At 47.5% G+C, this 22,812-nt stretch overlaps 1 protein-coding gene and 1 long non-coding RNA gene across 3 annotated transcripts; both read right to left on the reverse strand.

Annotated features, from left to right (window-relative positions):
- Positions 1 to 621: 621 nt before the first annotated feature.
- LOC112268761 lies at positions 622 to 2,836 on the reverse strand. 2 transcript variants are annotated; one of them, XR_002960203.1, is made up of 2 exons: positions 2,679 to 2,836; positions 622 to 2,110 (listed from the first exon to the last, which is right to left on the reverse strand). It is a non-coding gene; the product is annotated as an uncharacterized LOC112268761 (long non-coding RNA). The 2 variants fall into 2 exon arrangements; XR_002960202.1 differs by having other exon boundaries at positions 2,286 to 2,836.
- Positions 2,837 to 15,207: 12,371 nt separating this feature from the next.
- Positions 15,208 to 22,347, reverse strand: LOC112268705. Its single transcript, XM_024454667.1, has 5 exons — positions 22,205 to 22,347; positions 19,870 to 19,946; positions 17,256 to 18,154; positions 16,964 to 17,161; positions 15,208 to 15,348 (listed from the first exon to the last, which is right to left on the reverse strand). The coding sequence occupies exons 1-5, from the start codon at positions 22,345 to 22,347 to the stop codon at positions 15,208 to 15,210; spliced, it is 1,458 nt and encodes a 485-aa protein (XP_024310435.1).
- Positions 22,348 to 22,812: the final 465 nt, after the last annotated feature.

A 22,812-nucleotide genomic window follows, 5' to 3' on the forward strand; every position in this document is an offset into this window, starting at 1 on the left:
TCGCATAACTGACCGTAGAAGCGTTTGATTGCGAGTTAGCAGCATTTGAGTTTGTGTACTCGTAGTAACAACACCTGACATAATTGGCAGAGTTCTGAACTTCATTCAATAAACCGAATGGTATTGAACAAGACTCATGGGGTGTTGCGACGCCTGGAACTTTGAAGAGTGTCACTTTTATTCAGTTTATCTAGCTCGTATGGAAGTTTGCCCGTGGTGATTTCTGTTATGGTTTCAGTTAGCAGTTCAAAGTTCGGGCCTGTGTCCTGACTGTGTTTTAATTTCTGTTTTGAACAGCTGTCGAACTGTGGACCGACGCGGTTTCTTAAATGAAATCGGGAGCACGGGTCCTTTCTCTAAAAGAACCCGAATGGTATTTACAGTAGGCCAGTTAATAGTAAATGGTTCAGAATCTAAACAAAACAAAAAACACTCCCAAAAATCGAGATCAGACCACGCATCTATTCCTCCCAAAACGCATCAGTCCATTTGGACAAATGGCACCACCATCCTACTCTCAGGAGTGAGTCTACTAAAACTGCGTGATGATGATAGATTACACACAGGGTACATCTCACATACCAGAACAAATTCTCATGCATAAACGAATTACAAATCAGATTAGATCACAGCCAATTACCGTGCATAACTCGCAGATCACAGATAAATTACAAAGTACATGGCCACATAATATGATCCTATCCATTAATACAAATGTGAATCTGTTAATCTGAAATTTTATAACCTGCTTACAAACAGTTCTTGTGCAATGCGCATCCTCTTGATAATTGCATCATACTCCCTCCAATCCATAATAAGTGTCGGGGATTCAGTACAAGATTACTAAATCCCCCAACCACACTTATTATGGATCGGATGGAGTATCTCTTAGATAAGACTGCTAGTAGATGCCGAAATGCCAACTTGGTGCATTCCTCGCCGCAATAATTAGATCATCTTGCATTTCTTTCTTCTTCATATAAAATTACAACCCCGAGAGGCTGCAGAACCGGCGCATTTCCTGGGTGATAGTGATGGCAGTGATGGTCTGCTTCTCGATGGCGATAGCCTCTGTTTAATTATTCTGCAAAGAAACATATCAAAATGTCACTAAAAAACTGAGAAGAAAAGCAGTGGTAAATTCAGCAGCAAGCATGTTCTAGTCATCGTGCCATATTTCCTAAAAACAGCCACAGAACAGAGCCACTACATTATGAGTTACTAGTCAATATAATGGGCTATGGTCAGGGAGTTCAGGAATGGTTCACCTACAGCCAGAAACAAACGACGGGTATGTACACCCGTGCAATTTGTAGAAGTGCTGAGCAAAGGAAAGATACTGCCAAGACCACTACACGTCATGCTAAAAACGTCCCATGCAATTCCATGGTACTCCTGTCTCAATCCAGGCAGAAAGAGACTCAACTGATTTTGTGAAAAAAGATTCACACACAGAACCGGAGACCAATGAGTTGATTGCAAATGGCAAGTGGCCTAATTACAGAAATAATTCACATAACTGACCGTAGGTAGTGTTTACTGGAGTAGTTTGTACAACTGTTTGATTGCAAATTTGCAGCATTTGAGTTTTTATGTAGCAGCAGCACCTGATACATTGGCAGAGTTCTGAACTTTATTTGATAAATTGACTGGTATTTACAATTGTGAAGAATGAAGATCCTTTCAATGTTACCGTACTTCTCAATATTCTGAAGATAATCACAACTGGGAAGAGTTGCAACAGCTAGTTATAAACAACTAAAAACAAAAATGTCGTTGCTCGAAGACAGTTATGGGTGATCGTCACTATAGACAGGCATTAGCGCAGATGTCAGCGATATAACTCACCTCTGATGGGCACAAGCAGGCCCATCAGTGGTGGTTGCCTGCCGAGAGCCCTAATAAGTCATCACCGACAAGCGAACCGGCAACCTATCAGTAGTGTGAGGATTAGCCAAACCTTGGTGAACACACTACCGACGACTGTTAGTATTTCACTTATCATCCGACATCATCAAGCTAGGCATCTCTGCCTTTCTCAAGCCCAGATTGACGAGATTGTTGGCCGCTCATGAGGCATCACTGTGTCTCCCTGCTTGCTCCTCTCGATCTGGCGGGTTAAGAGCAAGGAAATGTGTCAAAGGATCACAAAATAATTAATTAAAAGAAAACATCTCAGATCTCAGTCAAAGATACTAAACAATAAATATTGGACAATTGCAAATGCACAGTTTTAATATTCAAGATCATTAGTAATGCTTAAGTTGAGAGAAGAATGAACAAACCTCTGTTAGTACTTGGCTTCCTATTTTGTCATCCAAGATACTCAGCACGGCGTCATGCCTTTTTCAAGCCGAGATCATTTATTAGTTACTCCTACCATAATACAAAAAATAGAACATTTGCTTCTTTATCTGTTGAATCATTAGTGTTGCTCTCGTGAATCATGGTTTCGTATTACTATGGCACACTCTCTCTCCTCTCAGCATTGCTTCTTTATCTATTGATGATGAAAAGTAGACACTGACAGCCGCAATATGTTGAAACAATAAAAAATTGTGCGAAAGGAAATTGGTTAACCAGCGTCCTAGGTTAAGCACGACAGTCAGCCCAAGTGAAGCGAGATGAAATTATTTCGGCTCTCGAATCCGAACTGAAGGGAGCCGGGAAATCCTCACCAGCAACCTCTCGTGCCAGCGGGAGCGATGGGAGATCATACGGCGAAGCGGCGTCTTCGAAGGCGGTGCCTGGGGTTGGATGGAGGAGGCGTCATCGTGGAGCCCGCCGCCGGCGCGAGGTCACCGCCGCCGAGCAGCCCCCGAGGATGAAGGTTTCGTTTAGCTTGGGCTGAGGCCCGATCCTTCGAGCGAGCCCGTCTTACACTCCCAATCTCTTGGGCTGTCATGCATGGCCCAAGGCCTAAGTCCCTGCTTTCCCTACCCCTTTCGGCCCAGCACCTCATGAATCCCCGCGCCGTTCTCCCTTTTCTCTTCCGTTTTCGTTTTTCCATTCGGCTTGTGGCGGTGCCTGATTACTTGCACGAATCCATTCCCTGCTCCATCTCGGGACAACGCGTTCTTCTTCGACTCATCCGAGTCCGAGACCGCGACGGTGCCCCTCCCGTGTCTCCGCACATAAATATGAACCCCAGCAGCATGATCTCCGGCGAGAGGTACAAGCGTCCGCCCAGCCGCGCGTCGTCCGCCGAGCGCTGGGACGAGCACAAGAAGCCACGCGATGCAGTTTCTGACGCCGAGAGCCAGACGGGCGACCAGCCGATCAGCAACGACAAGGACAAGGAGCAGCAGCTGGAGGACGAGACAACTGCGATGGAAGAGACGGCGCCCGCCCGCACGCAACCCGTGTTCTCCGGGCCAAGTTTCGTCGCCTCGCCGGAGCCGAACATGCTGCCCATGCCCTCCTTCTTCGCTCGCCGGGCCGGCATGATTCCTCTGCCGGCGTTCGCGCAAGCACACTAAGTTAGCCGCTTGATCACGCGCGTGCACCCAACGCTTGTAGTATTACTCTGCATTGCAGTATGTTCGGATTAATCTTGTACTCGTACGCGCTGCCATGCGCCTGATCTGATTTGTAATTGACATACTATTCATTTATTATTCAATTGTTCAGTTGAGTTGATGCCTTATCTGATTGTAATTGACATACTATTCATTTATTATTCAATTGTTCAATTGAGTTGATGCCTTGTTCTGTATCGATCTTAAATTTTAAACGAACATCTGGTCGCGTTGCCATTTCTGAAGTGTTTTGCCTCGTCCGAAAGATTCCGGGTCCAATATCTACTGCTCTCTCCGTCCAGACTCAAATTTTCCTAAATATGTATATATCTATACTTAAAAAAAATCTAGGTACATATAATATTTCGTCACTTAATATGGGAGGAAGGGAGTAGTAGTTTTTACCACTGTTTGATTGCAAATTTGCAGCATTTGAGCTTTGTATGTAGTTGCAGCACCTGAAATGGTCAAGAACATTTATCCTTAATCATGTGAACATAAAATATGTAGTTCACTTAATTTTGTTTTTATGTAGTTGCAGCACCTGAAATATCATAAAATGGTCAAGAACAATAACAAAACGTATACTGGATCGGCAATAAAGATCGTTGATAAAAATCCTTGAACAAACAATTGACATGAACATAAGCAACAAAGATCCTTGATAAAAATTAAACTGAAAACTCCATCATGATCCTCAATAAAATTAAAATAAAAAGATGGATCCTTCGCATCTTGACGTTCCTCCAGTTATTCTATGACGAAACACCATCCCTGCACAAGCTGGACTAATCTCGTAGGTTTTGAAAAAGCCATACGGTCGAGCCACCCACCTCAAACAGCGGGAATCTAATATCGTTGAAAACACCGTGACCGGGACACACCCCTTGCAAAAGCATGTTGTGAAACCCATTGTACCGTCCATGAACCAACAAGAAAAAAAACTCAAAAACACCAAATGATGAGCCGCGAGAACCATTGAGTAAACGGAGTAGGCCATGACGCCTACACCAAGACGATGACGAAATGAGGACACCTATCTTTTGGATGACGTCAACTCCACCATCAAGATGCACCGCCCAAAACACACAAGCCTAACAAGAAAAATAGCAAAAATAAATACCAAATGGTTGATCCATGGTTCTTCATCTCTTAACGCCAAATCGTTTACAGAGACGAGTGGATCAGCCGGGTTTTTTTTGTTTTTGACAAGTCACTTGTAATCCGACCTTTAGATGGAGGAATGTTGTGAACATCTCGGCTCGTGGCCGAATCGGTCAATCAGTACAAGTAGCCTCGTTTGCTGATTAAGTTAAGGTGTGTTTGGTTGGTGGTTCAAGGTGCGCTGGTCGGAGCCAACCTATTTTTACTAGGCCGCCCCCATTCACCTGAGTGTTTGGTTGTTTGTGTGGAGCAAACCTGATTTTGCGTTTTGTTGTGTGAGTTTTGAGTTCGACTGAGCGATTCGACCCACTTTTCGTGTTTGGTTGGTTGGCCATACTGAATCATAGAATATGGGCAAGTACAGGCTAAGCAAAATTCATTTGAACTGTTTCAAGATTGGATGGGAATGAACATGGTGCCTGAATTTGCAGTTTTGCACACGCGCAGACAGAACTCCGAAGCATCAAGCATCAATCCAAACGAAAAGAGGAGCAGAGCACGGCCCTCTCCTTCGAATGCGGGAGCGGCGCCCCTAGCCCCTCCCCCGCGCCCTGCCGAGCCCCCGCCTCTCGCTGCAGCTCCGTGTTCCTCGCCGCCCGCACAGCCGTCGCCCCGCGCCACCTATCGCAGTCCGCCTCGCAGGGCGCCGCCACCGCCGCCCCTGCGCCCTGAAAGCCAATCCGAAATGGACTCCAGTTCGGAGACGCGGCAGGGGATAACGCGCTCTCCGACTCCGAGGCCGCGAAGGCGTCTCATGCCTCCACACATAAATACGCAGGCTGGCAACCCAATTCTCCCCCTCCACACCCCATTACATCATCTGCGGTCTGCCCCTTCTCCACCGCCTAGCTCCTCCACGCTTTGCGTTGCATTGCATCGATCGAGAAGGTCATCGCCATGGCGTCCGTCGAGCGAGCGATGTCCAAGGCTTCCGCCGCGCTTCTCCCAGGTCTGCTCCCGACGCCTCCGATGAGCACGCCGGTGCCGTGCATCATCATCCTGCCGGCGGCTTCCAACCCCAAGTTTCCCAAGCCCGGCCGCGCCGACGCCGCCGAGAGGTGGGACGCGCTCAAGAACCGCCCCAGGAGCCCTGCCTCGTCTTGCGGCAGCACCAGCCCGGGCCGCGCCGACTCCTGCGAGCGCTGGGACATCAACAAGATCAAGAAGAACCCCATCAGCAGCATCACGTCATCTTCTTCGACGTCGAGCCGTGGAAGCAGCACGATCTCCGGCGAGAGGTACAAGCGTCCGCCCAGCCGCGCGTCTTCCGCCGAGCGCTGGGACGCGCACAAGAAGCCCCGCGACGCACTCTCCGACGCCGAGAGCCAGCCGATCAGCAACGACAAGGACGAGACAGCGGTGATGGAAGACACGGCGCGCCGCACGGATCTGGTCTTCTCTGGACCAACCTTCCTCGCCTCGCCGGAGCCGAGCATGCTGCCCATGCCGGCCTTCTTCGCTCGCCGCGCCGGCATGCTTCCTCTGCCCGCGTTTGCGCAAGCACACTAGTTAATTAGCCGCTTGATCACGCGCGTGCACCAAACGCCTGTAGCATTACTTTGCATTGCAGTACGTTCAGATTAATCTTGTACGCGCTACCACGCGCCTGATCTGATTGTAATTGACAAACTATTCATTTATTCTATTGTTCTGTATCAAACTTGGTTTTCAACTAACATCTGGTCGCGTTGCCATTTCTGGAAGTGTCTTGCCTCGTCTGAAATTCCAGGTCCAATAACTACCGGGTTTTTACCACCGTTTGAGTTTTTGTATGTAGTTGCAACACCTGAAATGGTAAGAACATTTATCTTGAATCACTAAAAAAGTTAAAATGGTCAGTAACATTTTTTTTTCAATCACGTAAATATTTTTCTGATGATACACATCAATGTTAAAACAATTTGTGAACACATCTATTTTCACACAAAAAAAATGTTCAGAAAAATGATTTGTTCTTCAGATAAAAAAAATCATTCAAAAAATTATAAAAGTCATAATTATTTATAATAATATTCAGCTTCAATAGTAAAAGAGAAAAGAGAAGGAAACAAGAAATTTCCCCTTGATATTGAACTCATGGCCAGCCTTCTAGATTTCTTCTTTGGAGAATAATTTTCTACTTTCTTCGTCCGGAAAATATGTGACGTGCATTTTCTTTTAAGGAAAATCATCCGGGCTGACTTTATTACACAACAAATATAGTTACATCCATGTTTATATCCATAAGAAAATCAGTGGGCTCAACCAGCCCCGCGCGCGCGCACACATGATGCCCACCCACCTTACTAGCCAGAACATGAGTAGGTCTATTGCCTCCCCCAGACCATGCTCAAAACTTACATCTTTGGAAGCTACGACTAAGGAAAAACCAGTCTTTGTAAAAATAGGCGTTGTTGATCATTACCCGGTTGCATCCCATCGTATGGACGAATGTTCTCAACATCTCGGCTCTAGCCCGAATCGATCAACCGGTACAAGTAGCCTCGTTTGCAGATTAACTTAGTGCGGTGGTTCACGGCGCTCTTGTCGGGGCCAATCTATATTTATTGGCCGCGTTCGGGTTCAGTGGTTTGAGTTCGACTGAGTCGGTTCAACCCAATTTCCGTGTTTGGTTGGTTGAGCACGGTGAGTCATACAATACCGGTCGAGTACAGACTAAAGATGAAGGATGAATGCAAAATTCCTTTGAACCGTTTCAAGATTGGACGGGAAATGGACATGGTGCCTGAATTTGCACACGCGCACACAGAACTCAGAAGCATCGATCCAAACGAAACAGAGGAGCAGAGCGCGGCCCCTCCTTGACCTCCGAGTGCGAGAGCGCCGACGCCCACTGCCACTGCCACGGCACCCACGACGGCGTCCCTCTCCGCGCCCAGCGCGTTGCGACCCTCCGCCGCTCCCCCGCCTCTCGCTGCAGCTCCGCGTTCCTCGCTGCGGCCGCCGCCGCCTCTGCGCCCTGAAAGCCAATCCGAAATGGGCTCCAGTTCGGAGACGCGGCAGGGGAACAAAGGCTTGGGCGCGCGAGAGATAACGCATTCTCCTTCTCCGACTCCGAGGCCGCGACGGCGTCTCTCATGCCTCCGCACATAAATATGCAGCCAGCCCAATTCTCCACCTCCACACCCCATCACATCATCCGCTCGTTCTCCACCAGTCCACCGCCTAGCTCCTCCCGATCAAGAAAGATCATCCATGGCGTCCGTCGAGCGAGCGATGGCCAAGGCTGCCGCCGCCCTTCTCCCCGGCCTGCTCCGGACCCCTCCTCCGATGAGCACGCCGGCGCCGTGCATCATCATCCTGCCGGCGGCTTCCAACCCCAAGTTTCCTAAACCCGGCCGCGCCGACGCCGTCGAGAGGTGGGACGCGCTCAAGAACCGCCCCGGGAGTCCAGCGTCTTCGTGCGGCAGCACCAGCCCGGGCCGCGCCGACTCCTGCGAGCGCTGGGACATGAACAAGATCAAGAAGAACCCCATCAGCAGCAGCAGCAGCAACAGCAAGTCGTCTTCTTCTTCTTCGATGTCGATCTCCGGCGAGAGGTACAAGAGGCCGCCCAGCCGCGCGTCCTCCGCGGACCGCTGGGACGCTCACAAGAAGCCCCGCGACCGCGATGCAGTTTCTGACGCCGAGAGCCGGACCAGCGAGGACAAGGAACAGCAGAAGAACGAGACGACGAAGATTGAAGAGACGGCACCCCGCACGCATCTGGTGTTCTCTGGACCAACCTTCGTGGCATCGCCGGAGCCGAGCATGCTGCCCAAGCCGGCCTTCTTCGCTCGCCGCTCCGGCATGACTCTAGTCGCTTAACTGATCGCGTGCACCCAACGCTTGTAATAGGACTAGTTAGTATCTGCACTCTGCAGTATGTTCAAATCTTGTAAGCATTACCCTGAGCCTGCTGTAATTGTAGTGGACACGTACTATTCATTTGTTCAATTGTTCAGTTGAGTTGATGCCTTGTTCTGTATATCGATCATAATTTTCAACTGACATCATCTGGTTTCGGAAGAAACATTCTTGCAAAGGTATACTAATGGAAATGGCATTGCTGCCAGGTTTTGATGTGAAAGAGATATTGTAATCAGCACGTGTCATTTCTAACAGACTTCTGCCGGCCTCATCCCTAATCAAGAATCCAGGTCGAATTATGGACTCGCTACTGACCGTACGTAGTGTTTGGTCTGTAACTACATTACTTTGTACTACTGTTTAATTGCAAATTGCAGCATTTGAGTTTGCACGTAGTAGTTCCCAAATACATTAACTAGTTCCCAATCGGCAGATTTCTTAACTTGATTTGATAATTCGAATGGTGTTGGAGAATTAATGAAGATATCCATTCAAGGAATATTCAGGCACGACACTGAACTTTGCGATATTCTGAAGACAGTTACTTACAGGCATTGGTGCAGAAATCAGCATTCAGCAGTGTACAACTCACCTCCTGGATGCCCGCAAGCCCGTCAGTGGTGACTACCCGTCGAGAACCCATGGCATCGATCACTAATAGGTGAACGGGCAGATTCCTCGATCAATGGTGGACACACTGCCGGCTTCTGTTCTACTCTAACAAGGGAGTTACAATCATCACTTACGTCCCAACGAGACCACGCATCAGTTGTGAAAACTTATTGAACAATGGTTCGGATGGATCATCACCACCGACAGGCCAATATAGATAAACAGGGTTCAACTAAAATTTATCCAAGACTAGCAGAACACTGGTGCGGTGCTACGGACTAAACAGAAAAGAGAATGTTGTATTATCTAGCATCAAATAAATCATACTTACTCACATCTCAAATCTCTGTTTTGTGTCTTCAAATGGTAGTGTGGTTTGAACTTGAAGGCGATGGACTGTTGGCACCGATTGAGATCTTTATATGACTAAAGGCATAAATTGACTTTTCTAAAAGTTAAGCGGATACAAAATTAGCATGTTCATAAATTATCACAGATTCTAACACAAGCTGATAAGCTTGGATAGACGGCCACAAAATTGTGGTGTTCTTGAGTTTCAAAAATTAACAACCATAATTCATACTCACTTCTCTTTCGATGTGATTGCATTTGCTTTAGGAACACTCTAGTTTTTGTTTGCCGAAGACTTTTTTTTTCCTCTCTGTTTTGAGGAAAAACCATAAATTTTCCTTCAAAATCCGAATGAGAAAACACTCTCTCGCCCACTCGTTATTTTCACTCTGTGTTGGCTAATCCGGCCTTACTAAACCCCCCATGGGTGATGATAAAAACATTTTTTCGCCTCGCCTTACCACTTTTCCTTCTCTTTCTAAGCTAATGAAGCATCCACTTATTGTGCTATATCACTGTGATCCAATCCAACTAGATATATTCGGGTTGATACGTTGTGATCCAACTTGATCCATTTGGGGCTAAAACGTCTTTCACCCCCAACAGATGAAAATAACTTATTTAGCCGGCCTTTAAGACGTTCCATTTGAGTTGCAACTTATCTAGCTAGCGGATATTGATCTGATTTGCAAAAAATTTAGCTTGCCTTTAAGGCTTTAGATTTGTTTTGCAACTTATTTAGAGTTTATCTAGCATTAGTTTAGAGGTTTCCATTTGTTTTTTTTTAACTAGCACTCATTAACTATTTTCCATGTGTGTGTATACGCACGTTTTTCCTCCCAAAAGAGAAGAAGATAACATACTTGACAGAGATACATACCTCGTATGCCTATATATATTCTACCCATCTCGCCAAATAATCATAACCCGGTACTTAGCTTCTTCCTCGGTGCAAAAGTCCAAGCTTTCTCTTGACAACCAAAGCAGCCAGCCATGGCATTCGTCCATCTCGCCGGCCTCGCGCTCCTCCTCCTCCTCCAAGTAGCCGCCCAAGGTATGCACTTACTTACATATAATGCATGACGATCATCATCTTGATATCATACCACTGCATCCGACTCTAATTAGTTCAATTCTTGCACAGGAGGAGCCATGGCCACCGACGTGAGCGGCGAGTACGTGCCGGTGCCGAGAGTGGCGTACCGGAACCTGTCTTCGTCTCTGATGGCGGGGTCGACGCCGTTCGAGACGTGCAAGGACTGCAAGTGCTGCCAGCCGCCGGCGCCGGGCGTGAGCAGCAATAAGTTCAACACGACTGGACAGACTTGCGTCAACACCAAGTGCTGCTACAAGATCAACTGCAACCTCCCGGGAAAGCCATTCGGCACCTGTGCCTTCACCCCAATCAAGTGCGGGTGCTCCTCCGACAACGACTGCCCCGCCAAACAGTCTTCATCGCTAAAGCTCCAGGAACTTACTTGAATTCCTATCTGATTTAGATCATATATGTTGATTGATTGATTGATTGATCTCATCGAATCTGATCGATCAATGTACACAGGCACACAGCTAGCTGCGTACATATGTTGATCGATGCATCTACATACTTTATATGCTGGTAGCTACTAATAATTGATCCGAAATTTTCGATGCTTTTGCTTGAGGTGTTGATCGTCGATCGCGGCTCTCTTGATGGTTCATTGAACAGACAGCAAATTCATTGAACAGACAAACGCTTACTTTCCATGGGCCTGAGGCAAGCCCATGTATCCCCGCTCTATCGGGCCCAATAGTTCGCCCGGCCACTGCGCCTTCCTATTTCTATTTGGTCCTCTCAAAAGAAAAAAATCTATTTGGTCCAGCGGCGAAAGCGCCTTCTCCCTGTACGTCTTCCCATCGTTTCCGTGTTCCAAGCGAAGCAAGTACGGAAGGTCGGTGATGGAGACAGCAACTGCCGAAGGAATTGAATCAAGGTAATCCGAACGAATTGGGGTTCATTTCGGATTACATGGAACGTCGGTGGCAATCCTCCTAGTCCGAGACGGCCTCTAGCTCATGGGCGTGCGGCAGCAAGAGCAAATAAATACGCACCCAACTCAATTCATTCCCACAGCCCCATCAAATCGACATCTCTTCGTTCGTTCCCCGGCGATCAAGAAGCACCTCTCCTCGCCGCGCGAACGCTAGGCTTTTTGCTTTTCACCAATCAACAAGATCAAGATCGATGGCGTTCTCAGTCGAGCGAGCCATGGCCAAGGCTGCCGCGGCGCTCCTCCCCGCTCTGCTCCCAACCCCTGCTTCGATGATCACGCCGTCGCCGTGCATCATCATCCTGCCCGCCGCTTCCAACCCCAAGTTTCCCAAGCCCGGCCGCGCCGACGCCGCCGAGAGGTGGGACGCGCACAAGAAACCTGGAGGCAGCCCGGCGTCGTCGTGCGGCAGCACAAGCTCAGGCCGCGCGGACTCCGTCGAGCGCTGGGACATCAACAAGAAGAGACATAGCCCCATCAGCAGCAGCAGCAGCAGTTCGTCTTCAACTCAGGCAAGCAGCAGCAAGAACCCCGGCCGGGCGCCGTCGTGCGAGAGGTGGGACAGCAGCAAGAGGCCGCCCAGCCGCGCCAACTCCGCCGAGCGCTGGGACGCGCACAAGAAGCCCCGAGCAGCAGCACAGGCCGATCAGGAGGAGATCGTCGACAAGGAGGACGCCGACGAGGCAACGTCGAATAAGATGATGGCGAAGGTGGCGCGCACGCAGCCCGTGTTCTCTGGGCCGAGCTTCGTCGCCTCGCCGGAGCCCGGCATGCTGCCGATGCCGGCCTTCTTCCCTCGCCGCGCCGGCATGATTCCTCGGCCGGCGTTCGTGCAGGCACAGTAGTTTGTAATAGGTAGTAGTACGTAGCATTCATAGATATCGAAGTGTGCTTTAATGCTGTCAAGCCTCAGAAATGTGAGCCTACGTTGTGTTCTGAACTTCAGAGAACAATTGTACAGGGAATCAGGGACTGGAGTTCAGGAGTTGTATCTCGCCTTTTTAATTACAGAGTCTGTGATATGGTGAGGCTGTAAAAGATGGATGTTTGTCTCCAAAGCAGAAAAATATATATGTGAAAATTATTCTGAATTACTTGCGCAGATTCTTGATGAACAATTTGTACCTCACATACCTTTGACTTCTAAGAGTAACATTCAAGATTCTTGACCTTAACGTACACTTACAAGTCAGTACGTACTGATACACATACTATCTTCCTCACTGCCTCACTGGAGCATTACAACCAACACATAAGCATTTAAGAGGCGTCATAAATTTAAATGCATATTTTGCCTGGATTCAAGTTTTCATAACATGAATTCTTGATTTCACAACATTTATGTGTGATAGAAATCCATGGAAACCAAGAAACCCATTGAAAGACATTTTTTAACATATGAAGTTCTTGTTTTCACCAAACCATCAATTTATAATCTAAAAACGTGCATGGACAATTTATGGTCCGTTTCATCAATTCGGAGTGTAGAGGAAAAAGAAGAAGAGAAGAACAAGAGGAGAAACACACGGACAAAGATGCAGATCATTTGGTCAGCACAAATCATGCATTTAGCATTATTAGTTGTCACATTTTTCATTACTTAATGCACACTTCTTTCAAATGGTGCCATTTCTTCATTTAGAATCTAGCTTTTTTTTTCCGACTTTTATCAATTCAGTGGCACATGAAAGGTGCCATGATTTATTTTCGCAGATAAGTAAATCATTTATACATTTTTCACAATAAGTTGATCAGCACGCTTTGATGCTAATTAACCACCCCAAGCATCTAAAATAACTGCGCCCTACACAATCACCTGGAAATGTATCTTTTTTCTTTTCTTTGAAGATACCTGAAAACTTCTGATCTCTGACCGACATATTTCCCCTGCAATTACTGTGCAATCACGCTCTTGTCTTGATTCCTTGGCAAAGAAACTGTACGATGGCACACGAGCAACTGAAACGGCAGAAAAAATCTTCAGTGAAGAAAAGTGCACTAAAACTGGGAGACAGTAGGCATCGCCTGAAACTTTCCGTTCCAGAAAAATTCTTCAGTGAAACGTCCCAAGCTGTCGCCTCGCGTCGCATGCCATTGTCGGCCACTATTCATCGATGGAATGCCATTGATTCTTGCTTCTCAAGTCAAACCGAGACCGAGAGGAGCACAGGCTGCTGCTTCTGATGCCGCAATTTGCCAGCCCCGCGCGCGCGGCCGTCGGACGGATTCGGACTTCGGAGGTTACCAAATTTACTCCTAGTCTCCTAGTAGTGATTACTTGCATTACCTGATTCCGAAATGGAGCACATAGCGGAGTTGCGCTTGCGGCAGGCAGATGAACGCAGCCAGCCCTTCCTCTCCGAGTACGCCTCGGCCTCTCGTGCGGGCCGAGAGCGGCCAACAAATAAATATGGACCAACATAGTTCCTGCAGCCCCATCAAATCCATCATCTGTTCGATCGTTCCCCGGCGGCCACCGTCTGGCTCATCCCCGCGCGCTTGCATCCACCAAGAAGATCTTCGATCAATGGCGTCGGTTGAACGAGCCATGGCCAAGGCTGCCGCCGCGCTTCTCCCCGGCCTGCTCCAAACCCCTCCTCCGATGAGCACGCCGGCGCCGTGCATCATCATCCTGCCGGCGGCTTCCAACCCCAAGTTTCCTAAGCCCGGCCGCGCCGACGCCGTCGAGAGGTGGGACGCGCACAAGAACGACGGGAAGAAGCCCGGCAGCCCGGCATCGTCTTCGTGCGGCAGCACGAGCACAGGCCGCGCGGACTCCGTCGAGCGCTGGGACATCAACAAGAAGAAGAAGCCCATCACGAGCAGCACGTCATCTTCTTCGTCGTCCTCCTCATCTATTCGGGACGACAGCAACAAGAGGCCGCCCAGCCGCGCGTCGTCCGCCGACCTCTGGGACGCGCACAAGAAGCCACGGGCAGCAGCACAGCCTGACGGCGAGCAGGAGGAGCAGAAGAAGACGATCGTCGTCGACAAGGAGGCGCCAAAGGACAAGACAACGTTGAAGAAGATGATTCCGACGGAAGCGCGCTCGGATCCCGTGTTCTCTGGGCCAAGCTTCGTCGCCTCGCCGGAGCCGGGCATGCTGCCTATGCCGGCCTTCTTCCCTCGCCGCGCCGGCGTTCTTCCCTTGCCGGCGTTCGTGCAGGCACAGTAGGTAGCCGCTTGATCGCTTGCACTCAACAACCTATCTGGTTTGTAATAGGTAGCAGGATCGAACTGTTCTTGGCTAGATGCTGTCAAGCTTCAGAACTGTATGTTGGTTGTGTTCTGAATGTCTGAACAGGGGATTGGATAGAAGTTGTATCTCCCCTCTTTTTAGTTGCAGAGTCTGTAATCTGGTTTCGATAACATGATACTCCTATTTGTTCTCGTGTTTGGCATTTGTAAAGTTAACTAGCACTTGTTCTCTGTAGAGTGTAGGGTAATGCAAAGTTTTTGCCAGAGGGGAAAAAGCTCATTACGTACTGAAATCTGGAACGATCTCTCATTTCAAGAAGTTTCGGATGGGCGATCGAGCGGGCTAGTCCGAATGGGCTCCGATTTGGGGACGCTGCAACCGCGTTCTCCGAGGCCGCGACGGCGTCTCATGCCTGCGGAGCGGCCAACAAATAATGCAGCCCAAACTCAATTCTCACTGAAGGCATATCCGGCAGAGGAGACAATCACAATAGCTGTTGCGCAAATGCTGACTCACTAGAGCTAGAGCTCTGACGGAGGCAGCAGGGAGGTGCAGCCAGAGCAGGAGCCACGAAGTGGTGTTCTGGAGGAAGAACCAGATGGCTAACTGGGTCAAAAATGGGATGCTGCACACGGACATTTATGGTAGCAAGACAGGCCAAGAATATGTTGTTCCCTAGCAACATATGGGCATGGCCTATCCCTAACAATGATTCCAGCATACAACAAGCATTTCTGAAGACTATAAGGATGAAATTTCCTTGCAGAGGAAACTCACTGCAGGGCTTTACAAAGTGGACAAACGAAAATTCTAGAATGAATAAGGAAGCATCTTCTGTTCACTATATGAGATGGGAGTGAGCTAATGATAGAGCCAATTTGGGTCGTATAAGCATTGAAAGTATACAATCTCTGCTGCTTAGTATATATCTAACTTTTGTCAAAAATATTCAGGGGGTCAAAATAAAAATAAACAGTGCAAAAGGCAATTGAAAATGTAAGCTTAACCAAATCACTTGGAGCACATTACATAGGTTGATCAAGTACAATAACATCGACAATTGATTGTCACAAAGACCATTCCAGAATTAATCTAGAGTGCAACTCACAAACCAAGCTCACAAGCTGCAGTGCAGAGGCAAAACAACATAAAACATGGCAACACATCAGTTCAAAGTACCAAGCAAACTACTGAAACCAGACCAAATATGGAATAGATGGGAAAGGATGATCTTGTCAATCCGCAGCACAGATCGCAGATGTAAGGATGAGAATCATGTCAATGGACCATTTTGGCTGCCCTCCATCGCTGCATAGGAAGTAAATTGAAACAAAGCGCTGCATCAGTATCGCAGCATGCACGCAAGTGTAGATTCGTTAATGAGTAATGACTCAAAGAAAGCACAACACATGCTGACAGGAGCAACAAAACTAGCAAAGAAGTTGCTGAACAGAATTTAAGTGGAACCGAATAATTTGTGTCAAACCCAAAGGCCAATGATATTCAGTTGAGAGTTGAGACACCTAGATTCCGCTAATCTAGAAACCCTATTTTTTTCACAGATGCAAAACAAAAGAGTACTATAATCAAGGTTACCAACTTAAGGAAGCCTGCATAAAAGTTTCATAAACTTTATCGCCCCCTAATATTCAGTTTTTGTTTTGCTAAAAACATTAGGACTGTGCACACAGATTCAGCAGTAATATAGCATATTTAGCTAATAACTAGGATATATACACAAATTTAGCACTAGCAGCTGGGCTTTAGATTTCGGCAAAAGTTGGATAAAGAATGATACCCTCGTTGGCTCGTTGAACATAGGAGCATGCCAATTATGCATGTAAAACATATACTCACCAGAGCTGAGATCCAAAGTGAATTCCACAGAAGAATGTGCCCCCAAGATGTTGCGTACTTTAGCACGTAGATCGTTCCTTGACGGGATCCCACGTGGCAGAAGACTCACTGATAATGTTTTAAGCATTGGGGCACTTCTGCTTATCAGTCTCAAGAACTCAAAATCATGATTGCCGAATTCGAAACCACTTATTTCCACTTCTTCCAGAGCAGGCAAGGAGATTTCTTGGGTTCTCCAGCCCGTAAGAGGCTCGCAAGGACAATTTGGTTCGCATGCTCTTTCCACCTAAGATAAATAAATAAATAAATAGATAAATAAACAAATGTTAATTACTGCACAATGTTTCATTGAGATACATAAGCAGAAGGGAACAGAGAATTACCCTTGGTCTCCATATAACGACCTTAAGCCTCTTCACATCAGTACGAATCGGTCGCATCCCAAGGATAAGTGACACAAATGCTCCAAAAGCATGCCCCGTTGTTCTAAGACATATCTCCAAAACAGAGAATTCAGTGACCATGTGTTTCTGTATCTCCTGCACAAGGCTGGCTGCTTCCGGGAAAATATATCTCGAGGCCTGTAAAATAATGTGGCATGACATACATCATTCATAAAAATTCAATTTAGTGAGCAATCTAGTAAATTGAGGAGGAGGATGATAGGAGACATACATTGCAGGCCTGAATTGTCAGCGAAGGGGGCTGTCCCTCGCCCGGTGCCTTCAGCAACGTCACTTTCTCCAGGTTCCAGAGACCAAACCCATTAGTCCCCCGTGCATATAGGCAGCTCCACGAGAGCTTCTCCACATTTGGTACCGAGACAGAGATGTTTGCGTTTTCAAAGGCAAACATGGCCACGAACAATACCTTGAGCTCGGGGGCATCGATATCTATAAGTTCTCCCCACGCCGTCGTCACGGCCACGATGAGCTCCAGCAGCGACGTCGAGTGGACCCTCAGGTCGTCGCCGAGCACAATGGTGGGCGCCCAGATAGTGAACGACCGCAGGCGCTGGCAGCGGCGGAGGAAGGCTTCGGCGTCGGTGACATTGCTGCCTGTGAGAGATAGTGTTTTGAGCGCAGAGAAGTGCTCTTCACCATCAGTCGGCTCAAGGGTTATGAAGCTGTCAAAGTGTACCACGATGGACTTTGCACGGTGGAAGCATGGCAAGTTAATTTCGGCGCAGACTCTTGCTAGGCTTGATGGCACTGTGAAGATGAACTCCTCCGGCTCAAGCCGTGCCGCGGCACGCAACAGCGAGTTGAGATGGCCGGCAGTGTTGGCGATGTCCCCTGGCTGCTCCGGGATGCGGATTTCGAGAAGGGAGACATTGGGGGAGAAGCGGCTAAGCACTTCTTCGAGCAATTCAAATGGGATGTCATGGAAGACGAGCTTGCGGAGGCCGGTCCAGAGGCTGCGCCACCGGCGGGAGAGGAGGCTGGTGCCTGCGGCTGTGGCAGCACAACCCAGGCATGCAAGAACCACGAGGAGTAAGTCATCAGGAAGGGTGCTTATGCGGTCGGCATCTGCCCCCAGCTCTGGCATGAACTCCATCCAATGGCCTATTTGATCTGCAGGATTTCAAAACACAATAATAGAAAAAGCATAAAAATTGAATGTCATGTCATATTGAATCATGCAGGAATTCAAAACACATAAATTTGTAATATAAACAATTTGATTGTACATGAACTTACTTGAAGAATTATATATATGCTAGCCATAGTTTCCATAGAAACAAAGAAAATTTTCCTTTCGAATTGCATGGGAAGTAGTTCCTAAGAAAAATACCTATGGCTTCAAATCTACAAATAATATGAGTAGTATAGGAAAAAAAATCCTTAGGAACAGAATCCTCCAAACTGGCTAATTCGGGTTGTACGATTTCTAGAGGTTTTTACATGAATACAAACCTTAAGAATTTTTTACTATGTGTAGCATTTGTTTCACAGGAACAAAGATGCTAGATTCCTAAGTATTATGCCCAAATTGACCTAATCCCTCTTAGCATTAGATGAGACTTCATGGAAAACTCCTAAGGATTGAAGTGTGCATGACATCTCAATTCTCTACTTTTCATATTCATATGGTTTCAAAGTCCTATAAATCGAATAAGTCCTAAATGTTGCAAATTCCTACCAATCAATGCAAAGAGAACGAACTCTATTCGAACCAAGCAATCCCCTCCTCGACTTGTTAATAATTACTTTAGAAAGAAAATGTTGATGAGCGACAAATTAGGAGGACTCAGACTTTTGTTTGGAGACTTCTTCAAAATGGAGCAGGTAGAATTTCTAAACAAATCTCTAAAACCTACATCAGATGTGGTGGATTAGAAGATGAAATTCATTTATTCCTCGTTTGTCCTTTTGCCAAAGCAGCTTCACTCCTCCACTCTTGATATTATAGATGCTTTCTCTCAATGCGGTCATCACCATGCTTGTATTCAGAACATCTTTATCTTGCTTGGTGCATTTGGAAGTCCTAGAATAACCATGTCTTTAACAAAAAACTTTCCTCTCCCTTTCAAATATTTCCAAATGCTAGAAGTTTTTTGGCAGGTTTCAAGCTTGAACAGGATGCAGGTACTGACTCCAATCTTAGAGATGACTCCAAACCAGGACAGAATGAAGGAATCTCCCTAATCTCCACATCCCAGATCACTCATTTGCAGGGATTCAACATCTATTCTGATGCAGCTTGGAAGGATCCAAAAAATGAAGATGGAGTTGCTCCTGCAGGTATTGACTCTCTAGGTCCTGATCTCAAATGGAAGGCACAAATTCAAGCAATCTCTTGCCTTGTTTCTTCTCTTTTGTAGGCTGAAGCATTAGGTGCTCTGCTAGCTACTGAAATCCTATCTCACCTCAATCAACAGGAAGCTAAGAAGATTACTGACAACCAAAACCTGGCTTTGGCTTGTCAACATTCATATGTTCAGAACTCCCCAGGTCACTGGTGCATAAGGAATTGACTCATTCAAAACACTGAAGACCACTCAAGACTTAATACTAAGGTTGTTTTGACTCCTAGAGACAATAACACCTTAGCTCATGACCTTGCCAGAAAAGCTAGAATGGACAATATCAGCTATCCCAAGGTCTCTTGTAGTAATAGCACTCACAGGATGTCAAGTTGCTCGTTGGGGCAAATATGTAATCTTTCTACCCTTGACAAGTTCAGGCTTACATCTGTACTCTGTTGTTAATGAATAAGTTCCCCCCTTTACAAGAACAAAGTGAAGAAGAAAGGAGGGGGAGGGGGGGGTTGTGGTGTGGGTGCTCACCAACGGTGATCTCGACGAGGAAGCACTGGGACGTGACGGTGGCCCAAAACTTGACACGAACAGTGGTAGCAATGGATCTGAGAGGCGGATAGGGAGAGGGGTTTAGTGTTAGAGAGAGAGAGGGGGGGGGAAGAGCATGGTGCGGAGGAGCCAGACTTACACGACGACCGTGAAGAGGTGGTGATGAACTCGACGAGCGGAGAAAGCGACGGGGCAGTGCGGCGTCGATGGCAGAGTGCCTAACTAGTCGGGGTACGGTGATGGCAGATCTGGGAAGAAGAGAGTGAGTTGGCGTGCGACGGTGCGAGAGAAGATAGACATGTACGTCCAAGTGTCCAACCGTATTCTGGAATTTAGTGCATTAATATTTATTGATATCCTCAAGTATCGAACAATTTTGGTGACTAATAAATTATTGGTTTTCTAAACGGACGGTCTAGTTTTGTACAGGCCAGGAGGCTAGAATCTTTTTCTTGTGTTTTCTTGATGCAACCATGAGATCAAATTGGGGTGCCAAATTGTCAGATTGGCTTTTGACACCGGTGTGCACCGCTCCACGTGTAGGCGGTGCCAAATCAGAGAAAATGAGAACCAGAGGTTGCTAATGAGAAAGCAATAAACAAATAAATGACTTGGGTCAAGAAGAGTGCTAGTCAAAAAGAGCACTCAATAGAGTTTTTTTTTTTAATCTTTGTTGCTGACACAGGTATGTAGGACCCAACAATGGAGAATTTAGCACCGTCTGTGTTGAAGAGAAATAAGAAAATTTGGTAACGGTGCTAAATGATGTCAGGGTGACAAATTTAGCTTTGGCACATGGATAATGCCCTAGGGTGCTCCCATTATCTCAAAATAAACTTTTTGTATATTTTCAAACTGAAGTGGAAAGTAAAGTTTGAGAAGTTGTAACTTTCCAGATCTTAAGTTATGCAACCATTTCGAGAAGCCTGCCAGCTGTGCTGCGGTCCGCGGACGCGCAAGCGGCGATAGATCGATCGGGCCAGGCCGGGCCGGCTAACGCGCCCAACTCGGGGGAACTGAAAGCGTAAGCCAGCGCGTATGGCCCGGTAGTCTAAAGTCCGATTGGCCGGATGTTGGCGCCTCGGACCACTAAATTGGATTTTGACTGGGCCGGGCTCACAGCTCACTGCTCGAGTGCGCGGGTGACATCGTTGCGCCGCAGCTCGCTGGATCGCGGTCAACTATTGAATTCTTTCGTTTTAGACCGTGCTGCAAAGTGCACGGTAAAGAACGATCCTGTCTTCACGAGGGATATTTTTTTTAGAGCGAAAGGCCCCCGCCCCGTTCCACTTTCATTGAAAATGAAACAACCATCCTTGCAGTGTTTGCTCAGATCACCGCATATTGCAGAGGAAAAACCATTCAACACCCGAACAGGGTCCCAGCATACTACCGCGGACACACCAGCTATTACAAAAACTTTCTAGTAAAGGCAGCCCAGCAAAACACAAAAACGTCGGCCAAAGTACAGATAACAGAAAACACAGAAGGTAGCAGGCGCTCCAGCAGTTCAGCCGATCAATCGACGAGTGCACAATGCTTGAGGCGTTCCCGGACCTGCCAAGAGTGTTCTCCTTTTCTTCAGCAGGGCAGGATCTGGGGAGCTTCCGAGATCTTGTTCTCCAGGAGATTTAAAAAGGCTTCCATGGCAGCAACTTTCTTTTTCGGACAGAGGATCGACCAGCGCCTCAACAAGCGAAACGAGGGATATATATATGCATGCATCTTCAAGAACGATCGACGGGCATGAGCTACTGATCCGTAATTAACCGCCCTGCTTGCTTGAGTCCATCTTCAAGAAAGATGCACATGCTGATGCATGCATATAAGTAGTCAACGAATAAGCGAGTGCCATTTTAACACTGCATGTTTAACGGAACCAAGTGCTGGATCGAAAAATAACTTGGGGCTTAATCTTTCATGCAGCATTTCTAGTACTCTGGTCAGATCAGATAGATGTCCCATCATATTGCAATATCACCACAAAACCACCGTGAAACTTTACTTCTACTTAGGCTGATCTTCCTAGTTAGCCTGCCACCACAAGTCGTCAAATAAACAAGCTTTGCATGTCATGCAGAACCTATTTCTAGCAAAGCACTGCTACTACATTATGCTGGTACTAACTAACGAAGCTAGCTAGTACTAATCACAAAAGTCATCGGGCGCGGCATCTCCATTCATGCATGCATGCGATGCGAGCATACTTCACTTGGTCTGCAGCTTGCCGGACTTGGACGCCGCCGCGGACGCCTTGACGCCTGCCGAGCCCGGCGGCAGAAGCTGGGAAGAGGAGGAAGCGGCCATGTGATGCTGCTGCTGCTGCTTCTTGAGCTTGAGCTCGGCGAGCAGCTGCTTGTTCTCCTGGTCCAGCTGCTGCGCCTTCCTCCGTAGCCGCTCGTTCTCCTCCATGATGCACAGGTTCTGCAGGTACAGGTTCGAGTTCACCCGATCCATCGTTCCTCTTCTTCCTACACGCACACCTGCAGAAAAACACACGCCAAATGTTAGCAACTTTGCCACAGAATTTGACAAAACATTGAGGAATGTGTATGTGTTCACCTCTCTCTGTCTCTGAGTCTCTGAGCTGCTGAAATGGCTGGGCTTGCAAAGCAGAGAGAGGCAGGGACAGAAAGGAGAGAGCAGGAGATCGAAGGAAGAACTCGTTGTGATTGGGGACGAAGGATATCTATGCGAGGGTGGGGTATTTATATTAGGAGCACGAGTGCACGACCACGGATCGGCCGGTTGACTGTGCAAGTGGGTGTCCAGTGTTGTTGTTCTCCTTGCAGCTCTGCGGGCGCCCTGTTCAAGCTGCTGAGCTGAGCTAGAAGTACTCCTAATGGAGGACCGGTGGTGGTTACCTGTCAAAAATTGAAGAAAGTGTGATGATGGCCGTGGATCGATGACGCAGTTCAGGCT

The sequence above is a fragment of the Brachypodium distachyon genome, chromosome 4 (genome assembly GCF_000005505.3).
Source record: "Brachypodium distachyon strain Bd21 chromosome 4, Brachypodium_distachyon_v3.0, whole genome shotgun sequence".
Lineage (NCBI taxonomy): Eukaryota > Viridiplantae > Streptophyta > Magnoliopsida > Poales > Poaceae > Brachypodium > Brachypodium distachyon.

Bases quoted from the DNA above. Each gene is read 5' to 3' on its own strand.
- LOC112268705 (XM_024454667.1), bottom strand. From the start codon at position 22,347: ATGGATCGGGTGAACTCGAACCTGTACCTGCAGAACCTGTGCATCATG. The intron at 19,947-22,204 runs GCATCACATGGC...TCCGCCTCTCAG, and splicing joins CTCAAGAAGCAGCAGCAGCA to ATCCATTGCTACCACTGTTC. The intron at 15,349-16,963 runs GTAATTCTCTGT...GTCCGTGTGCAG, and splicing joins TCGTTATATGGAGACCAAGG to CATCCCATTTTTGACCCAGT.